This window comes from Microplitis demolitor, chromosome 2 (assembly GCF_026212275.2).
Source record: "Microplitis demolitor isolate Queensland-Clemson2020A chromosome 2, iyMicDemo2.1a, whole genome shotgun sequence".
NCBI lineage: Eukaryota > Metazoa > Arthropoda > Insecta > Hymenoptera > Braconidae > Microplitis > Microplitis demolitor.
Window position 1 is genome coordinate 16,064,368 of NC_068546.1, and position 20,791 is coordinate 16,085,158.

The following is a 20,791-nucleotide window of genomic DNA, read 5'->3' on the forward strand; positions in this document are numbered from 1 at the left end:
CAAGTCGGGCCACAGCCGCACAATGAAAGCAGAAAAGAGGAAGCAGTTGTGATATTAAGGCAAAAAGTGTAAAAGGCCGTACATGCGGCTATACACTGGAACAATAAAAAAAAAAAATATTATTGGGAGTTTGGAAACGGCGCGGAAGCAGCTGAGAGGAAAAACAAAGATAGAAATACATTAATAAGAGACGAGACTAGAAATAAATTTTTCCCGCTTTAATTTGAATATCGATGTTTAAGAAGTGAGAACGCGCTGTTGCCAAATCTTTTTATTAAATCATATGAGTCAAAAATAGCCAAGTCATTTCATTACTTTCTTAAATTAAATAAGTAATAACTATTCATTTATGAATTCGTTAAGTTATTATAAATTAAAATAATGAATTTTTATAACTATTAGGAGAATTTAGCAAACAAAAAAATTCAAACACTACTTTGACTCACTAGTTTCGGTCGAACCTCCTTAAATGTATGTGTGGATTTTATTTCTTTGTTTTTAACATATATATTTAATATTCTTATTTCAAACTTTTTTCTCATGTAATTAAAAAAAGTTGTTAATATTTTATGAATTTTGTATGAAGCAATATTTTCATTTATTTTTATTAACTTCAACATAACAACATCTAATATATAAAATTCTCGTGTCACAGTTTTCGTTCCCATACTCCTCCGAAACGGCTTGACCGATTCTCATGAAATTTTGTGAGCGTATTGAATAGGTCTGAGAATCGGCCAACATCTATTTTTCATCCCCCTAAATGTTAGGGGTAGTCCACCCCTGATTTTTTTTTTTTTTATTTTTTAGACAAAATTTTTAGTTTCTATTTTTTTATGATACAACATACAAAAATACATACAATCCTTAATTTTTACCCTTCAACTATCAACCCTCATTTTTTATTAGCCATTTTAGTAATTTAATCATTTTTTATCTCCGGTCGCATTATGCTCGCAGTTTCAGCTGGACAAGGTGGGTTCTTCTTTTTGGATGCACCGGGTGGAACTGGCAAAACATTCGTTATTTCGCTAATTCTTGCTGAAATACGATCAAATAATGGCATCGCATTGGTCGTTGCATCATCGGGCATTGCAGCAACTTTATTGGATGGAGGTAGAACAGCTCATTCAGTATTTAAGCTGCCACTAAATATTCAGAATAACCCTGACGCAGTATGCAACATTAAGAAACAATCGTCCATGGCCACTGTGCTGAAACGGTGTAAAATTATTATTTGGGATGAATGTACTATGGCACACAAATATTCACTTGAGGCGTTGAACAGGACATTGAAAGATATTAAAAACAGTGACAAACTATTTGGCGGAACTCTGTTGGTCCTTTCAGGTGATTTCAGACAAACACTTCCAGTCATTCCACGTTCAACATACGCTGATGAGATCAACGCTTGCTTAAAATCATCTCCATTGTGGCGTAATGTTGAAAAATTACAGCTAAAAATAAATATGCGCGTTCAAATGCTTCAAGATCCATCCGCTGAAACATTTTCAAAACAACTCTTAGATATCGGTGATGGAAAAGTTGCTATAGATGAAACTGGATACGTAAAATTACCGACCGATTTCTGCACAATCGCTGATTCGCAAGATACTCTCATTGAACAAATATTTCCCGATGTACACACACGGTACATAAATCATGAGTGGCTTGCAGAAAGAGTGATTTTAGCGGCAAAAAATGTAGACGTTGACAATTTAAATCTGAAGATACAAATGTTGTTGCCAGGGAACTTGGTATCATATAAATCTATTGATACAGTTTGCGACGACAGCGAAGCAGTAAATTTTCCCACAGAGTTTTTGAACTCACTGGATTTGCCAGGCATGCCACCGCATAATTTACAATTAAAGGTTGGATCTCCAATTATCTTGCTTCGTAATTTGAACCCGCCTCGGCTGTGCAACGGTACGCGATTAGTCATTCAAAAATTAATGAAAAATGTGATCGAAGCCAGAATTTTAAATGGCAAGTTCAGAGGTGAAAATGTACTCATACCACGGATTCCTATTATACCTACAGATGTGCCAATTCAATTCAAACGTATTCAGTTTCCGATTAGATTGGCATTTGCAATGACTATCAACAAATCCCAAGGTCAAACGATGTCTGTTTGTGGATTAGATTTGAGAACACCATGTTTTTCACACGGACAATTATACGTGGCATGCTCTCGAGTGGGTAAACCATCCAGTTTGTTTGTGTTAGCTAGAGATGGACTAACAAAAAATATTGTTCACGCTATAGCATTAAGAGATTGATATTGTTTAATAGTGTTACTGTCGTAATTGTTTAATTAATGGTATATAATTTTAAGGAATCAATTATAATAACTTAAAAATAATGTTTGCCTTTTGTTATTTTTATATTACCTCATCGTTCACAGCGCTCCATGCTTATTTCACGCATATACCACATTCTTACATATATACAATATACATATTCTAACATACATACATACATACTTACAATAAGTAAGCTATTTTTTGTCTACACAAGAAATGACTAGGAAATTATTTATTTGGCAAAACAACGTTTGCCGGGTCAGCTAGTATATTTATAAAAATATATTTTTAATAGTTAATTATTATATAATTTTCGTCGTTTCTCTGCCGCCTTCCAACGCTCTTAAATTGACCTTCTCAGATAGAGATTGCATGAAGTACATTTATTGAGAAAAAACTTTTTTTTTTCAACTAAAACAATCTTTTTTTCTTTACATTGAGAAAAATTATCAATGGAAACATTGATATTATATTATGGAGGGTAGAGATACCTCTACCCTCCATATATCATATATTGATGCCACAGGGTTGCAAATTTTTCAATTAAAAAAATTACAATTATTACTACTAAAAAAATGAATAATTGAAATTATTTTGCCCTCGCGGTTTTAGAAATACCGAAATAATACCGGAATTGTACGGTATAAATATGGTATTACTCGAGTTATTTTGGCCAGTTTTTTTGCCGTATTATTGCCAAAAATTTACGAAATAAATTCAGAATATTTACGGCAATAAATCAGAAAAAATACGGTATTTTCACAGCATTAAAACCGTAATTATACAACATATTTATAGTATATTATCGGCATTTCTGCAGCATCTAACCGTTCTACCCAGAAAAAAATTTATATATAATCGTATAAAATTTTATGTAGTTATATCTAATTTTATATAATTATATATAACCTTATAAAATTATATGCAATAACTGTCATGAAAAAAAAAAAAAAAAGAAAAAAACCGTCTACTCGTGGACTCGATCCCGAGACCTAATAATTCAAATTCTGATCTGGTAGCCATTATGCCAAATCACTTACTTGAAAGATGTTACTAATTGTATTCAGATGGATACAAACAAACTTTAAAGAATTGAAAACATCAATTTTCACAGATAGTTATTTTCACTTACATTTTTTTGTTTGAGTAAGAATTGTGTGAACCAATAAAATAAAATAAAAAATATTACATTTTGCACATTTGCGATGATGTTAAATGCAGAAGCGAACAAAAAATAAAATCATATTTTTTACAATTTTCTATTTCATCAGCATAAATCTGGCAAAATTGCAGGATACTGACAGTATTATTATCACAAAAACAACGATTTCATTATTGTAACATTATCGTATAATAGTTTTTATACAGCATTTTATTGGTAAAAGTTCGGCATTTTTAGTTTTTTTACAGCATTTTTTTGGTAAAAGTTCGGTATTGTTATAGTTTTTTTACAGCATTTTTTCGGTAAAAGTTCGGCATTTTTATAGTAATATTACTGTAGTAATCTGGTAACTCTACATCATAAGTACAGAAAGTATATGGCATAACTACAGGAAAAAAACTGGCCAATATAACCATATTAATACCAAATTATTGCGGTAAATTTACGGCATGTGCATAAATGCCGAAAATATACGGCATTTTTACGGCATTCTCAAAACCGCGAGGGTGGTTATTAATTTTTTTTTTAATTGGGAAATAAAAGTCATTTTTATTTTGATTTAAAAATAGTTGATGTGATTGCATTTATTATCTAAAATTGTTAATTGAAACGATTTAGATAATTATCAAGAAAATAAATAATTCGAATGATTTGAATTATTCGTTGTTTATTAAATAGATAATTATTAGTATTTTGATATTTAAAAAAAAATAAATGGATTAATGATACTTTTTCCATTTTTCATTTTCCAAAAAATGAAAAATAGTAAAAATATAATTAATTTATTTTTAAAAAAATGGATAGAGAAAAAAAATTTAATTAATCCATTACTCAAAAAATGGGTAATGGAAAAAATTGAATTAATTCATTTTTGAAAAAATGGAAAATTTAAGTTATTTCAATTTGTAATTAAACAAAAATGACTAATATATCTTATTGTAATTATTGAATTTAAACAAAAATGGATAATTACTACTTTGTAAAACACTTAATTGTGAAAAAATTAATAATCAAATTAATTTTAAGTTAACCTATTACTTTAATTAATCAATTACATCGAAAATGCATTTCTTGCAAACCTGTGATGCCACAATAAAATATGTATATAGGATTTACTATAGTACCATCAAAATAGGTACTTGTCAAATGACAGAGGATTTTTTATGTCTTAATTGGTTTTTAGTTCAGAATAAAAGTTCTGGAAAAAAAATAAAAAACAAAAAACAAATCATATTGCTTACTAGTAACACTACAAACGACTGGGCAATATCTCGTGGCTTTCCCCCAAGGAATTATCCTCTTTATCTAGGCTACTTTATTTCTTGGTTGAAACATACAAATGTTTTTGCGTTAAGTGACTGTTACTTCAAAATTTGATTTTTTGTAAAGAAGAAAATGTAATATTGCTACAAAAAAGTAACAAATGTTGCTTCAAAAAAATATTTCCCGTATTAAGAAATAAAAACTCTTGGAACAAGTAACTCTTTTCTGATTCAAGTGTAAAGATACGTTGATTTGAAAAAACAAAATTTCGATTCAAGATTTAAATTTCATGATAATCATTAACTGGGTGCAAGAAAATTTTTATTTTTCTAGCTGATCAAAAAATTTGTTTGAACCAAAAATATTTTTCTTGATTCTAGTTTACTGTTTTTTCTGTACAGTATTGTGAGCCATGCATAGAATAGTTTTAACACAGATAGATTCCTTATGACATTATTATCCTTTATATTATACTGGTACAGAAATCTACTACATGGAGTTATCTCAGCATAGACTAGTGATTTGGGGCGCTTATAAGCAAGTATAAAATGAATACATGGCTAGATACTTAATTTTAATACTTATTAATAATCCAAATATTTATTGTTTGAAACTTATTTGTTATAAATTATGGTTTGAATCATTTTAAAAATAATTAAGTATGTTATTAATTATAATAAAGCGTTCAAAATATGAGTACTATGAAATTAAAATTAAGATTCCCAATAATGCTTCTTACGGACAGGATATGGTTTTGATTTGTCTTTCAATCTATATATATTGCAAAGTTTTTTTTTTTCTCTGTACATCACTTCTTGCTGAACTAAAATTAAAATAAATATGAGTTTTTCACACAAATTATTACAGAAATAAATTTTAATTAATAAATAAAAGTTACCATAGGGATCGAAGAACATGAATTCCAATTTATCGGCAAGTCTTTCACGAATTCTATTGATCTTATGTCCACTTACTAAACTTTCCACCGTCATTAAAACATGTCTAAACAATCATAATATATTTGTTAATGAAACTTTCTATCTATCAACAACATTTTTCTTATCCTAATAGATTAAGAAAATATTATCAATTATAATAAAATGTTAATGAGTATGAAAGTATACCCGGGAAAAAATGATCAGACATATCCGGGAAAAAAAATTATATATAAAAAATAGCCCTACATAATTATATATAATTATGTATAACTATATTATATTATATATAATTATTGCTATAAAAATAAAAAAAAAAAAAAAAAAAAAAATTCGGGCGTGTGTAGGATTTGAGCCGTGGACTTTGCGCTCGAAAGTTTAACACGCTATCCACTGACCTAAGAGATTTGGTTGACAAGTAAGTTTCGTATGAACTTTAAGCAATAAAAATCTTATATGTGATAGATTCTTGGTCAACAAAATTTTATATCTATGAGCAGACATGAACAGCCATAAACAGACGTGAACAGGCATGATCAAGCCTGAGCGTATTTAACGCTTCAGATCTGAACAGGCATGAACATACATGAACAGCCATGAACAGACAAGAACCGGTATGATCAGGCCTGAGTGTATTTAACGCTTCAGACATGAACAGGTATGACCAGGCATGAACAGGTATGATCAGGCCTGAGTGTATTTAACGCTTCAGACATAAACAGGTATGACCAGGCATGAACAGGTATGATCAGGCCTGATCATGTCTGATTACAGGCCTGATCATACATGAACAGGCAAAATCAGGTCTAATTTTAGGCCTAATCATACATGAACAGGCATGATCAGGTCTGATCATTTCTTCCTGATATCAGATGAAATAATTCATAAATTTTAAACAAATAAATTAACTAATTAACTTACAAAAAATGCGCATGCTGATTTTTCATTTATCTAAATAAGTATATTTTAATTTTTAGTCTGCTTCAATTTTATTTATTAATTCCAAAATTTTAAAAACTGCCTATTGCCAGTTACCCTGACTAAAGAAAATCATTGACTCAATAATTAATTTATATCTAGTTAGTATTAGAACTGAATTCATTTCAATCATTTCGAATTGTTTTAAACCATTTTTTTTTTTTTTTAATCATACTCGTACAAAATCCTATAATTAAAAAACAAGGCCATTTGGCAGTCGAAATGGAAGGAAGATTTCTTATTCAATCAATCAAATCAGTTAGTTTCGTACATGAATATCTCGTGATACATGTTAGTGTGTATCATGGTGTGAAATAAGGCTCGTTTTCAATGAGTGAGGGTAAAAAAGAATAACGGCTCACTTTTTCGGAGAATTTCCAATAGTTAATGTGACAAAACATGGTATAGATTAGGCTGTTTAAAAAAAAAACAACTATTTTTTTTTTCTTCATTATATCGAAAATATTGTTGAAAATGACGAAAAAAAAATATTGTGAAAGTTTGAGCTCTTAATATTAATATTAACAACTGCCGCATCGCAATTTTCTATTTCCCGTTTAAATAACATGGGAAAATTTATTTTTTAAGCTTTGGGATTTTGTAGCTCATGGTGGGACCAATAGTTTGAAATGTTCAAAACATGTCCTTATGGGAAATTTGACGCTCTACAAATAATTTTTCGATATTTTTATTTTTTCCAAAGTTATTCAAAGTTAAAGTTAGATTGATGATAAATTTTTACATTTTTTAAATTTTTTGACGCAACTATCAAATTTATGGAAAAATTTATTTGGACATTTTTTGTAGAGCATTTTATTTCCTATAACTTATCTAAGAGAAAATTTTCGATATTTCTCACAAGTCGTAAGTTATTTGCAATTAACTGAAAATTTTCTTAAATAATCTAAATTTTGTTGCTTAAAATCAATTATATTATTCGAATTATTAGAATTTAAGTCAAAAATTGGTTTTCATTATAATTTAATGAATTTCAATTGTTAAATTAAAAGATTTTTCATGATACCAGTATCAAAACTTAAAGTTTCACTGTCTTTACCGCCCGTCGAATCAAGTTAATTTCAAGCCGATGCTGCAAACAACTGCTAGCGAATTCATAATTCAAAAATACCTCTATACAGCGGGCAGAAACATGCGTGTTTCATCCCTTGGGAAAAAACACAATAGTTTCTGCCCGGTGTCAGTTATTTATAATGTTCATTTGCAGCCTTATTACTCTCATTTGTTTACTTGTCACTTCAGTTTATTCATTTCGTTTTGTAACTGCCAGTTTTAATCAACCAAATAAAATTACTAAAAAATGAGTGAAAATAATATTTTTGTCTTATTTACTATTTAATAAGTGACTGTAAAACACATTTCTCATTCTCTATCAGTTCTCCACATCATCGGTTTGAAATTAACTTGTTTCTTACTGGCTGCAAACACTGAATCTTGAAGTTTCGACGAAGGTAATCATGAAAAATATAGTGTGTAACTCAGAATAAAATACGATTTCAGACTAGGGTGAGGTTGGCTGCCCGAGCCGCAGGCAAGGGCTGACATCACCCGCAGTCTGAAATCGTCTTGTTTCATCCCTTGTCACACAATATACTATTTATTACAGTTGGAAAATTTTTTTTCTATATTTACTTATAACTAGCAATTAAGTTGAGAATAATTCCTTACAATTATACGCTATTCACAGTAACTAAATGCTTAACAGTGCGAAGATATTACACGCCGAGAATTTTACAGTATTTTTTACATCAAAAATTTATAGAAAAATTACTATAGCAAATTAACATGAGGACAGTATGGAATTACTGAACAAATTACGATCACGTAGAAAATTTTAAAATACATCGAACAGAATTTACAAGGTACATTGTAATTTTGACAAAGCAACAGATTAATTATAAGACAGATTAATATTAAGAGCTCAAACTTTTACAGTATTTTTTTTTTTGTCATTTCCAACATTATTTTCGATATAATGAAGAAAAAAAATAATTGTTTTTTTTTAAATAGTCTAATATATATATATATATATATATATATATATATATATATATATATATATATATATATATATATATATATATATATATGTCGGAGATGAAAGAATAAAATGGGGTTTTCCAATGAGACGGGAAATTCCCAACAGTCGAGACTAGTTTTTATAGTAACAATTAAATAATAAAATTTAAGTTCTAGTTGTTTACAACTTAAGCAGATTATGTTTATTGCGGAAGGCTTAGGCTCGCTGTGACATCTGTTCACCAAACGCAGCCACGGTCACAGGATGGGTATAGTAAGTCACAGAGGACAAGATAGTAAATTAATATAAGACGGTTGTCCTCCTTTAAGTAAGGGAGCCCACGAGGCTAAATGGGGATTTACTCGAGCGTCGTAGAGACCTATTGAGATGCAAAGCTTAGATGATAAGAAGAAAAAAATGTTATATGATATATACCTTTAAATCGGTGGGGGAAGCGGCTATAGATTTTTAAATATGTAAAAAAAAACTGTTGCATGGACATCCTCGAGCGCATCAGATATTGATAGCATCAATGCCCTACGTATTTTCAATAATGTACGTATGTTAATCTGATCGTTTGCATGATGCGGGTGGTTGTATTTACGGGTTGAAAATGAAAAAAAAAAATTTAATCGAGCGCGTCAGATTTTCGAAGGGAGTGTTAAGTACACCAAAAAAAAGCTCTCATTCACTAATCTGACGATTTCGATGGGACGCAAACTCGCGGCCATTTTCATAATGTGCAAAAAAAAAAATCGCCATTTTGAAATACTCAAGCGCGTCAGATTAAGATATATATGGTTCATCTTTATGTTCTAAACGTATTGTCTCATAATCTGACGATTATCTAGAGGGATTCGCCTGATCTGACAAAAAAAATTAGAAAAACGGTTCACTTTAAAGGCCATCCCTGCAACTTCCCGCTAATTCCATTCCTGGGCGCTTACATTGTACTTATGACATTTTTGAGCTCAAAATATAATTTATGTGATATTTTGAGCTCGCTAAGTTCAAAGAAATAATATTTCTGTGCATTTGAGCTCTCCCAGCTCGAAGGACTGATAGAAGTTTCATAGAACACTATTTTTGGAATTTTCAAACCGCAATAACTTTTGAATGGATCAACCAATTTTCACGCGGTTGGCACCATTCAACACAGTTTTATCACCCTCATTAGTAATTTTGCAATTTTAATTGATCGAATTAAAAATTTCGGAGTAATCCCGAAAAAACACTTTTTCGGGTTTCTTTCGTTCCCGATATCTCTCGAACGAATCAACCGATTTTGACCAGCTTGGTGGCGATCGACGTGGTTTTTCAAGCTCAAAGGCGGATTAGTTTTTGAATTTAATCGATAAAGCCGGTTAAAAGTTATTCCAAAAAAACCACTTTCAAAAAAATTTTTGAAACACGTTGTAAACAGTATGCCACGAACGAGTCTTTATGATCAGCTGTGATGGCGTCATGGCAACAGAAACCAGAGTGGGGACGGAGTGAGAGAGTAATAGATAGAGAAAGAGTGAGGGAGGAATAGAAATCCGTAGAAGGAAATGTAGGCATCACGCAGCTGCACGCATTTAACTTTATCGACGAATTTTTGTTATTTCGGCTTGCGGAAATCGTCAGATTATATATTTTTCATTATTCTTGAATTATTTCCTTCAAAATAAAAAAAAATTTAGCTACGCTCGAGAATGTCGAGATGACGTTTTTTTTTTACAACTTAGTTGCCCTCCCCTTTTTTTTACGTCACTCTCAAATTGTCAGATTAGTGGAATATACACTTTTTAGGATGTAATTAACTCACCCGACCTTAATCTGACGCGCTCGAGAATTTCTGATGGTCAATTTTTTTTTACTAATCTGATCCTGTATCCTTCACGGGCGGCCTTATATATGGGCCTCATGTTTTGTGGAGGTACTTAACCGGGTACAAGGTATCCCCCTGTATATTAATCTTGGGCTCCCCTACTATTTAAATATTTTGAGAAAAAGGTTTTTAACGAAGAGTACAAAGTTTTAGGACTAGTTGAGTTAGTTCTGATCGAGCATTCGTTGTGCGAGTAGAAGTTATCCTGCTGACCGTGGATTCGTTCTCGAGCCTAGTTTACCGTAGTACTCGTATATTGTCAAATCAGAGTTTATTAATGATATTATCGGGCGATTGTATATTACGGCTAATATCATTTATTATTGTTATTTTAGTTTAATCAATTTTACGTGTAACAACTATTGAGCTAGTTACTATTCTGTGTGTATCAACATTTGTGAGATATTATCTTTATTATACTGATTGTCTAGTTATTATTATGTGTGAACAATACTACTTTAATATTAAATCGTTGTTTCATGTAATCAGGAGACACGGTCGTGTCTTGCGCCAAGTACACGTTCAAACACATATGTATATTTGAGTTATCATTTTTAAATTTCTAAATTTTTGCTTGCGCCGTTTTTGATAATTTCAATAAATTTAAAAATGTCTAATTTTTGATGAATTGTGTATATTTTCATCAATATATATTTTAGTATGTATGTATATTTTCGTGTCTTAGCACAAGAGTATACACAATAAATTGTAAACATTTTCATTAATATGTATTTTAAAATATATGCATAATTAATTTGTTCTTAGCATTTGTTAAGCAGACTTTATTAAGGACCAGTTTTTTCAAACTGGGTTCGTTTTAATCCGAGTTTGAATTAAAGTGCTGGTATTCATAATATATATATATAGACATACCAGTAATAATAATTTAAACCCGGATTAATAATCAACTCGATTTGAAAAACTGATCCGAAATGTAATATCAGTAACTCGGTCTATACATATAATCACGTTTAGTCAAGGGTAATTTCTCAATACGAAATTTTATTAATACGTGATTAGATTATTATTGCTCGTACATTCATATGAAAATATACAAGTATACTAGCAATAATTAAGTTGCAGATTAAGAATCTCGGATTAAAAAGCTGGCCTTAAAAAATTGGCATTTAGCCTATAAGAATAAGCAAGCACTGTCTTTGATTTAAACTAGGCGCTATCTAGCGAACAATTGAGGCAGTGCTTAAAATTGTTCGCCACTTATAATTATAAAATTGACATCGCATACACCTACAATCGGGGACATTAATTCGAGTCGGTTTCTGAGTTTCGAGATTTATTGATAACCTTAAATTTGGCGGTTTCAAATAATAAAAGAATATCATTAATCTTTCATTGAGCATAAAAATGATTGAATTTAAAATTATTTTTTGAGATAAGTAAAATTTACTTTGCTCGAGAAACCAACTCGAATTAATGTCCCCGATTGTATTTATATATATATATATTAGGGTGTTTCAGAAAAAAAAATTTTTTTTCTTATGGTCTCAAAAGTTAGTCTTAGGTATAAAAAAAATCCTCTCAATTCTACTAAGAGCTCAACGAATACTTATTTTCCCATTCAAATTGCATGTAAAAAAATTTTTTTCCTGTTTTTTAAAAATAAAAGTATTAAAAAATTTTTTTTTCGAAAATCGAAGCACAGAGTTCTGTAGGAAATTAATTTCTCTACAAAAAAAGCTTCTGATTGTTTTCTCCGGAGAACTTACAGAAAAAAAGTTATAAAGCTTTAAACTATATTAAATAGTAAACTTCATGTTTCCATTAAACTAAACAGTTTTTTAATAGAAATTTAGGTTTTTTCTTCTGAACTAATGTTATCTGTCAATTTTTTTTTTTTGAACACATGGGAAAAATTTTCCGTACTTTCAGAACAGAACTTTTTTTTTTAAATTAAAAATACAGAAAGAAAAAAATTTTTAATTCTTAAAAAAAATATTTTTCTTTCGAAATTATTACGAAAAATAAGTAAAATTTCAGAAATCTTTTTAAAACACCTTACTGATTATACATGGCATATAGATTCACCATATAGACTTGTACACGTAATAAAATCCGGAAATTATCTTTACGTTAAGTTTTTCAATTCACTATTGTATCAAGCTTCATAACTTTTTTTCTGTTAGTTGTACGACGAAAACACTAAGAGGCTTTTTTGTAGAGAATTTAATTTGCTACAAGACCACGTACTTTGATTTTCAAAAAAAAAAAATTTTTACACGTAATTCAAATGAGAAAATTAATATTGATTGAGCTCTTAGCAGGATTGAGCTTTCAGGCTACTCTTTTGGGAGGATTTTTTTAATACCTAAGACTTACTTTTAAGACCATAAGACTTAAAAAAAAAAAGAAATGTTTATTTTTAAACACCCTAATATATATATATATATATATATATATATATATATATATATAATGCCTTTACAAAAAGATTTGAAATCACACCAAAAACAGCACAGCTGTAATAGATTGCGCCAAGTACACGTTCAAATTGCAATAATATATTTACTCTTTACAGAAATATTTGAAATCACTAAATAATGCCAAGTTAAGATGTAACATTCTACAATAAAACAGTTGATAGATCGGTTCAATTGATATAGATGTACTTAATATTAAAAAGAAATTGGTAAAAAAGACGGAAATCATTAAATTATCAAGTATTTGAAAGTTTTTTTAATTAAAAAAGAAAAAAAATTTTTTTAGAAAATATACAAATGAAAAAAAAAAAAATTATTCGAACGTACTTGGTGTGCGTTAACGCAAAAAACTTGTTATGTCATAATTTGTAAATGTTTTACAATGAGATGATATACTTATTTCGCTTTAATAACGCACACCAAATACGTTCAACTAATTTTTTTTTTCATTTGTATATTTTCTAAAAAAGTTTCTTTTCTTTTTTAATTAAAAAATTTCAAATACTTGATATTTTAATGATTTCCGTCTTTTTTACCGATTTCTTTTTTGTATTAAGTATATCTATATCAATTGAACCGATCTATCAACTGTTTTATTGCAGAATGTTAAATCTTAACTTGGCATTATTCAGTGATTTCAAATGTTTTTGTAAAATAGAAAATATATTATTGCAATTTGAATGTGTACTTGGCGCAATCTATTACAACTGTGCTGTTTTTGGTGTGATTATTATTTGTTTATATTTTAAATAAAATGACAGGACAAAATAATTCCGATACTCTGGGTAGTGAGCAGTGCTGCCAGAACGTGCGATATTTTTACCCCCTTCTGCCATTACACTCAATGCTATTTCACCTCAGGAGGGGGTAAATATATCGCACGTTCTGGCAGCATTGGTAGTGAGCCTATACCTCCTGTTCATCCGACATATATATATATATATATTTATATATATGTATATTTATGTGATAGAACGGACTTTTGAGGACACGATTGCGTCTACAATTCTTATCCGATCTCAATGAAACTTTCTAGACTTATTGTATGTGTAATTATCACGGTTAAGTTCGAAGATGAGCTGAATTGGTCGATTAGTTTAAAAGTTATGGCTGTTTGAAATTTTAACGATTTTTCGAAAATGTCAGTTTTTAATTACTTTTAAAGTCCATATAACTTTACAACTAAAACTCATAGACAATTTCCGTAAAAATTATCTGCAAGCTCGTTTAATAATCTTTGATTTATTACCTTAAACTTTCCCTGATTAAAAATACTCATTGAGAGGGATTGAAAATTTTTTCAATCCCAACAGAGGTTTTGAAAAGTATTGAATGGGATTGAAATTTCGATCATTTGAATACTGTGTAATTCTTAAAATGGAATTCAAAAGTATTGAAAAGAATTCAATCTCTTATCATTTCAATACCTTTTAATTCCAAAGTGGAATTCGAAAGTATTGAAGGGGATTCAATTTTTTATCGTTTGAATACCTTTTAATTCTAGAGTGGAATTCAAATATATTCATCAGGATTAATTCTTGTATATTTTGAATACTCTTTAATTCTCACCCTGATTGAAAATACTCACTGAAAAGGATTGAAAAAGATGAGAATTTAATACTTCTGAATACTTTCTATACCACCAGATTTTCATCTGGGCATAAAATTAATACTTTTCAATTCTATTGAATCCAAAAATATGAGAATTTCTGAACTTCCGAGGAATTGAAAAAGATTCAAAAGAATTAATATTTTTAATCTTTCTGAATACTTTTCAATACCAAAATAATATCACATTTCGGGTCATATGTGCGATTGAAAAGAATTCAAACGAATTGAAATTTTTGAATCTTTTTGAATCCTCAATACCAAAATAGTTCGATATTTCGAATTCAGTGTAGGATTGAGAAGAATTCAAATGAATTGAAATTTTTTAATCTTTTTCAATCCTTCTCAATACCTAAATAATTCCATATTGCAAAATATTGAAATGATGAAAAATTGAATTTCTTTCAATACTTTTGAATTCCATTTTAAGAATTACAAATATATATACTACTGCACTACATGTAATGTAACCGTAAGCACTCAGATACCAATGAATAAAAGTATGCGATTCGAAGTAAAGTGTCAACAATGTCAAAAGAAGTACCAAGCAACCAAAAAAGATGGAAACTTTTTTGTCACCCTAGACTTAAAGTCGCAATTACAACATATTCTGTCAAATCAATATCTTCAGAGTGAAATCGACAACAATATTGATAAAAACTTCGATGCGAATGTAGGTAATGGAATAAACGATGTATATGACAGTGAACGATATCGAAATGATGAATTTATTAAATCAAAAAAAAGAATTGGTGAAAAAGTATTAACGTTAAATGTAAATCTCGATGGAGCACCATTATTTAAAAGCGGGAAAAATAGTTTTTGGCCAATTCAATGTATAATTAATGAGATTCCACAAGTGATACGTCATAAATTTATGCTTTTGGCTGGATTATGGTACACATCAACTGAACCTAAACCACAGTTTATGAACCTTTACCTAAGCACATTCATCAAATAAATGCAAAATTTAACAAAAAAAGGTTTGAAAGTAGTAAATATTGATGATACGTTAACAACTTACTTTGTAAAAATTTTCTGTTTTCCTGTTGATTCTGTGGCACGACCTGTTTTGCAAAACCGATTGCAATTTAATGGGTTTCATGGTTGCAGTTGGTGTTACCAACGAGGGATATACAGCTCCAGAAGCATGAAATATCCAGTAACACCGAAAATTCCGCAACAACGAGACCATCATAATTACCTCAAAGACGTCGAAAAGCATAAGAAAGATATCCAAAAAATCCCTAAAACTAAAAAAAATGAGAAATATACAGTTAATGATATAAAGGGACCTAGTATTTTTTCGTCACTTCCAAATTTCGATTGCATCTAGGGTTTTCCTCATGACTACATGCATGCAGTGTTATTAGGAGTAACTCGTCAGCTTTGGAACAGATGGAGTAAAAATTTTCTGACAGCAGACCAAAAGAAATTGATAATTGCACGTCTAACTAATATACACCCAACTAATGAAATTCATCGAACTCCACAAATGCTGTTAAAGAAGAGAACGTGGAAAGCGACGGAGTGGCGTTCTTGGCTATTATTCTACAGCATCCCAGTTTTAAGTGGAATACTGCGAGAAGATTTGTTAGATTCATACAAACTATTGGTAAAAAGTATTTATAAACTCCTTTCAGTGAATTTATGTGAGGATCAACTTTTGACTTGTGAAATAGATCTTTTGAACTTCGTATGTGACTGTCAAAAATTTTATCAAGTTTCTTTTATTACTTTTAATATCCATTCTTTACTTCATATAGTCGAAAGTGTACGTAAAAATGGTCCATCGTGGGCAACGTCTGCTTATGCATTTGAAAATTATATATATAATTTGAAACAGAAAGTATCTGGTCCTAATGGAGTTCTCAACCAGATGGCTAATCGTACGCTTCGCTATAACAACTTCCAGCGAATGATTTATGATGAGACTAACACTTCCTGTCGACAATTTTATAACAAAATAATAGATAAAAGACAAAACAAGGCATGTAACTTTGTAAAAAGTAAAGACGGCGCATTAATGATGGATATTGTAAATCAGTCATCGACAGGGTCTATTTCATATTACAGTCGTTGTTTAATTAACAGTAAAATGTATCACAGTAAAACGTATAATCAAGCTAAGAAGACGAATAATTCATTTATGAAATTGATGGATGGTAGAATGGCCCAAATCATGCGATTTTTGATGAAAGATAACTCTGCTTTCGTAGAAGCTTGCATTCTGGATGTTGAAATGATGGAACAATGTAATCATTTGTGGAAAATTATGGACCGTGGAAGAGAAACGATAATATTGCCAGTAACTATGATTAAAACCAAAATGATTTATATGTCAATAAAAGCATTGATAAGTAATGAAAGAAATCAGAACTACTTAACACAACATCCAAATGACTTTGAAGTTCAGTAGTGCAGTACTGAAATTGGAGATGTAACTTTGTAAATAATTTTAATTTTAATTTTGTAAACAATAGTTCTAAAAATGTAACTTCATCTCAAAATAACGTCATTTTGATTAAATTTTATGTAAACCCAGAAAAATTTGTAAGAATATGACAATAAAATTGAGTTTTTTATAAGAATCCATATTTCTTTTACCTAAAAGAATTATTCGATAAGGTAATTCGCTATTAAGCTAATTTATAAAGATTTCTATTCGATATCAAGAAATTGAAATTTCACACTTCTTACACAAAAAAAATTCTTATAATCATAATTGAAATAAAATTTATGAAGGGCATTATAACAATTATATAGTTCTAATTACTTAGATTTTTATTCGTGCAAGGTAATTATAATTTTCTTTATAACGAAAAAACTGTGAAACATTGAAAGCGGAATTGATTTGAATATTTTTTAATTCTTTGCTGGTTCCTGAATTTAATATTATTTTGTTGAAAGAACATTAGAAAGATTCAAAAATTTCAATTCATTTAAATTCTTCTCAATCCTACACTGGATTCGAAATATCGAATTATTTTGGTATTGAGGAATCAAAAAGATTCAAAAATTTCAATTCATTTGAATTCTTCTCAATCCTACACTCGATTCGAAATATCGAACTATTTTGGTATTGAGAAGGATTGAAAAAGATTCAAAAATTTCAATTCATTTGAATTCTTTTCAATCCTACACGTGCCCCGAAATGTGATATATTATTTTGGTATTGAGAAGTATTCAGAAAGATTAAAAATATCAATTCTTTTGAATCTTTTTCAATTCCTCGCAAGTTTAGAAATTCTCATATTATTTTTGGATTGGAAAGGATTAATTTTATGTCCAAATGAAAATGTTGGGGTATAGAAAGTGTTCAAAAGTATTCAATTCTCATCTTTTTCAATCCTTTTCAATGAGTAGTTTTAATCAGGGTTATGTTTTGACTATTTCTTCCAATAATTTTATAGCCTTGAAAATTTAAATGGAATCAAAAAATGTTGAAAATATGGTTTTCATACCACATAACTTATGCGTTTCCTATTATAATACAATTTTGTCACGTGTATGTTATTGCGAACAAAATATCCTGTAAATTCCACAGCCATATTATATTTTAAAATTATTTCTCTTATTATTTATGATGTTTTGATCGTACCTGTACGTCCTATAATTATAATTGCTCTTGCTATTGTAACAGCAATTGCAATTTTGATCTCATAACAATTAAATTTTCAATACTTTATTTATGTTAAGGTTAGTTTGGTACATTACCTTTAAAATGTTATGTCAAATCAACTATCTGAAGTTCTCTATTAAAAATAATCGTTGTCCTTTTTTACCCTCACTCTTAGAAAATGAGTTTGATTTCATGTCATAACTATACACTAACATATATCACAAGATATGTATGAATGAAACTAACTTTTTATATCGATTAATTGAAAAATCTATCTTTCATTTCGGCTGCCGAATGGACTTTTTTTCGGTTTATATTTTTTTTTCCAATTAAAAAAAAAAATTTTCTTTTTAACTAGCCTTATTTCTCATAACACCATGCTTAAAATTTTTTAAAGTGCTCAGAGAACTTTTAAATTTGAAAAAAAATATGAACAATAAATTTGAATGGTAATCATCGCTATAACTTGAATTTTCTTCGAAAAATTAAATTAACAAATAAAAGGACCTTCTGAATGATTTTTTCTGAAAACTACATTCAAAAAAGAAGAAAATGAAAAAAAAAAGTTTTCGTTTGGTCCATTTTTGGACAAGAAAGCTCGAAATAGAAGAAATTTTTTTATATCATCGGAGCAAAATTTTGAGTTAGCTTGTGAAACTTTTCTGTTAACTTAAAGCTTAAATATCTCTTAAACGGTTGAGTTTATCAAAAAATCAAAAAGACCTTTTTTATTGAGCGGTACATTTCCAACGAAAACTTGTTAGAAGCTTATGTAAATATACGTTTGTTGAAGAGTTATAGAATTTTAATTGAAAAACATAATTTTTTAAATCTATCAACTTTGAGCTTCGATATCACTTAAATGCTTGGATTTACGAAAAAAGTGTAAGACACCTTTTAGAAAGAGCGATAAATTTCTTACAAGAAAGTTCATTGCGCTTAATTTTATGTCTAGGTGTTAGAGTTATAAAATTTCAAACAAAAACGCAAAATTTCTTAAACAAATCAAACTTTGACCTTCAATACCTCTTAAACAGTTGGACTCACGAAAAAAACATATGAGACCATTTCTAAACAGCCGAAAATTTCCTACTCTATTATGTATTAGTCATTGCTGTGCACTTATTTTTAAGCGAGTAATAAAATTTTTCTCATTGTACTAAAATGAGAATGTATCATTACTTAGGCAGGGTTAAACGGCATTAGAATAAACTTTTTTATTTTTTTTTATCACTTTTGGATCACAAATAAATGATTTACATCATGGCCAAGTAAAAAAATCTAATTTGGTAACCCTGATTAAACAAAACGATTTGTGACGATTAAAACTGTTTTAAACGTTTTGAATCGTCATGAATCGTTAATTGATGATTAAAAACGATTACATTTTTCGAATGAAGATTAAAGATGATTCATGACGATTTTAAATTTTAATCGTCATTAATCGTTTTTAATTGTAAAATAATAAATCGTCTTTTGATGGTTTGGGACGATTAAATCTGAAAATCCATGACGATTATGACGATTTAATTTTTAATCGTTTTTTATTGTTACATATCGTTTTGTTTAATCAGGGAAATAACGGACACCCTATTATATATATATATATATATATATGTGAATTCTTTAATAAATAGTATTATCCAATTCTACGCAACCAATTATGATAGGTTATGACAAAATTCCTTGAAGAATCGGCCATGAGGACAAATACAATTCCTAGATTTCTTAAAACATCTACTTATCAATAATTAATGAACCAAGGTAAAATATTCATCACCTAATCACTTTTGATTGGAGCGAGATTAGCTCACTTAATATAAATTTGTATATAAAATGAAAAAGTATTATTTTTTTGTTTTTTATAATTATTTATGATAAGTTTATTGATTTGATGAATAATTCAGAAAATATATTACTTTATTTAATTCCCGCAAATTCGAAATATTGATTGAACATATATGTAACTATAACACTTATTAAAGAATTTAACCAATACTAACCTAACAAACGTTAAAGTAAACACTGGCCGGTTGAGTACGGCATTGAAAACGGTAACTCAAATTAAATTTATGATTAACTATGAGATTCGTTGATACGTCATATTTTAATATGTTTAGGTTCACTATCAATTCTTTATCAATGATAATTTTTTTTTTAAAAAAGTTACAAGAACGCAATAATTAGTTAGAGTGAGCTACTAATAATGCTGATCGGGGTTAGGGGTTTTTACTTTATGTTCCAAACAATTCAAGTCCAAAAAAATCTAATCTCGACGAATACTTAATTTATTATTTTCAGAAATCAACTTACTTGCTTTTGGCTTTTTTAGCAAATAATAAACCTGTGAGAAACATAGTGTAAATTATTTACCGAAATTATATAACAGTTTCTAACAATATTTACTAACGTTGTTTGTTTCGAATCCCATTAATTTTATATTTCGATGGTTATTTAAGAGCTCGAGAAAAATGTATTATACACCCAACGGAGTATATAAAAAAGAAAGAGTAATCTGAAAGTAAACAAATCCCGGGGCCCGGATAGGATCGTCAGGATTGCTCAACCGGC

At 29.2% G+C, this 20,791-nt stretch overlaps 2 protein-coding genes across 2 annotated transcripts; one reads left to right on the forward strand and one right to left on the reverse strand.

The window, feature by feature from the left end:
- The first annotated feature begins 398 nt into the window (after positions 1-398).
- LOC103574245 (ATP-dependent DNA helicase PIF1-like) lies at positions 399-4,231 on the forward strand. The gene has a single exon (XM_053742817.1). It carries the CDS (start codon positions 951-953, stop codon positions 2,280-2,282), a length of 1,332 nt encoding a protein of 443 aa, XP_053598792.1. The 5' UTR covers positions 399-950; the 3' UTR covers positions 2,283-4,231.
- A 1,068-nt stretch (positions 4,232-5,299) lies between these two features.
- LOC103576026 (39S ribosomal protein L33, mitochondrial) lies at positions 5,300-20,791 on the reverse strand. The gene is made up of 3 exons (XM_053742818.1): positions 20,534-20,791; positions 5,630-5,733; positions 5,300-5,554 (listed from the first exon to the last, which is right to left on the reverse strand). Exons 1-3 carry the CDS (start codon positions 20,575-20,577, stop codon positions 5,445-5,447), a joined length of 258 nt encoding a protein of 85 aa, XP_053598793.1. The 5' UTR covers positions 20,578-20,791; the 3' UTR covers positions 5,300-5,444.

Excerpts from the sequence above, each read along its gene's own strand:
- LOC103574245 (XM_053742817.1), top strand. The coding sequence starts at position 951 with ATGCTCGCAGTTTCAGCTGGACAAGGTGGGTTCTTCTTTTTGGATGCA.
- LOC103576026 (XM_053742818.1), bottom strand. The coding sequence starts at position 20,577 with ATGTTTCTCACAGGTTTATTATTTGCTAAAAAAGCCAAAAGCAA. Across the intron at positions 5,734-20,533 it reads GCTAAAAAAGCCAAAAGCAA|ACATGTTTTAATGACGGTGG; the intron begins GTAAGTTGATTT and ends ATGATTGTTTAG. Across the intron at positions 5,555-5,629 it reads CATGTTCTTCGATCCCTATG|TTCAGCAAGAAGTGATGTAC; the intron begins GTAACTTTTATT and ends TTTTAATTTTAG.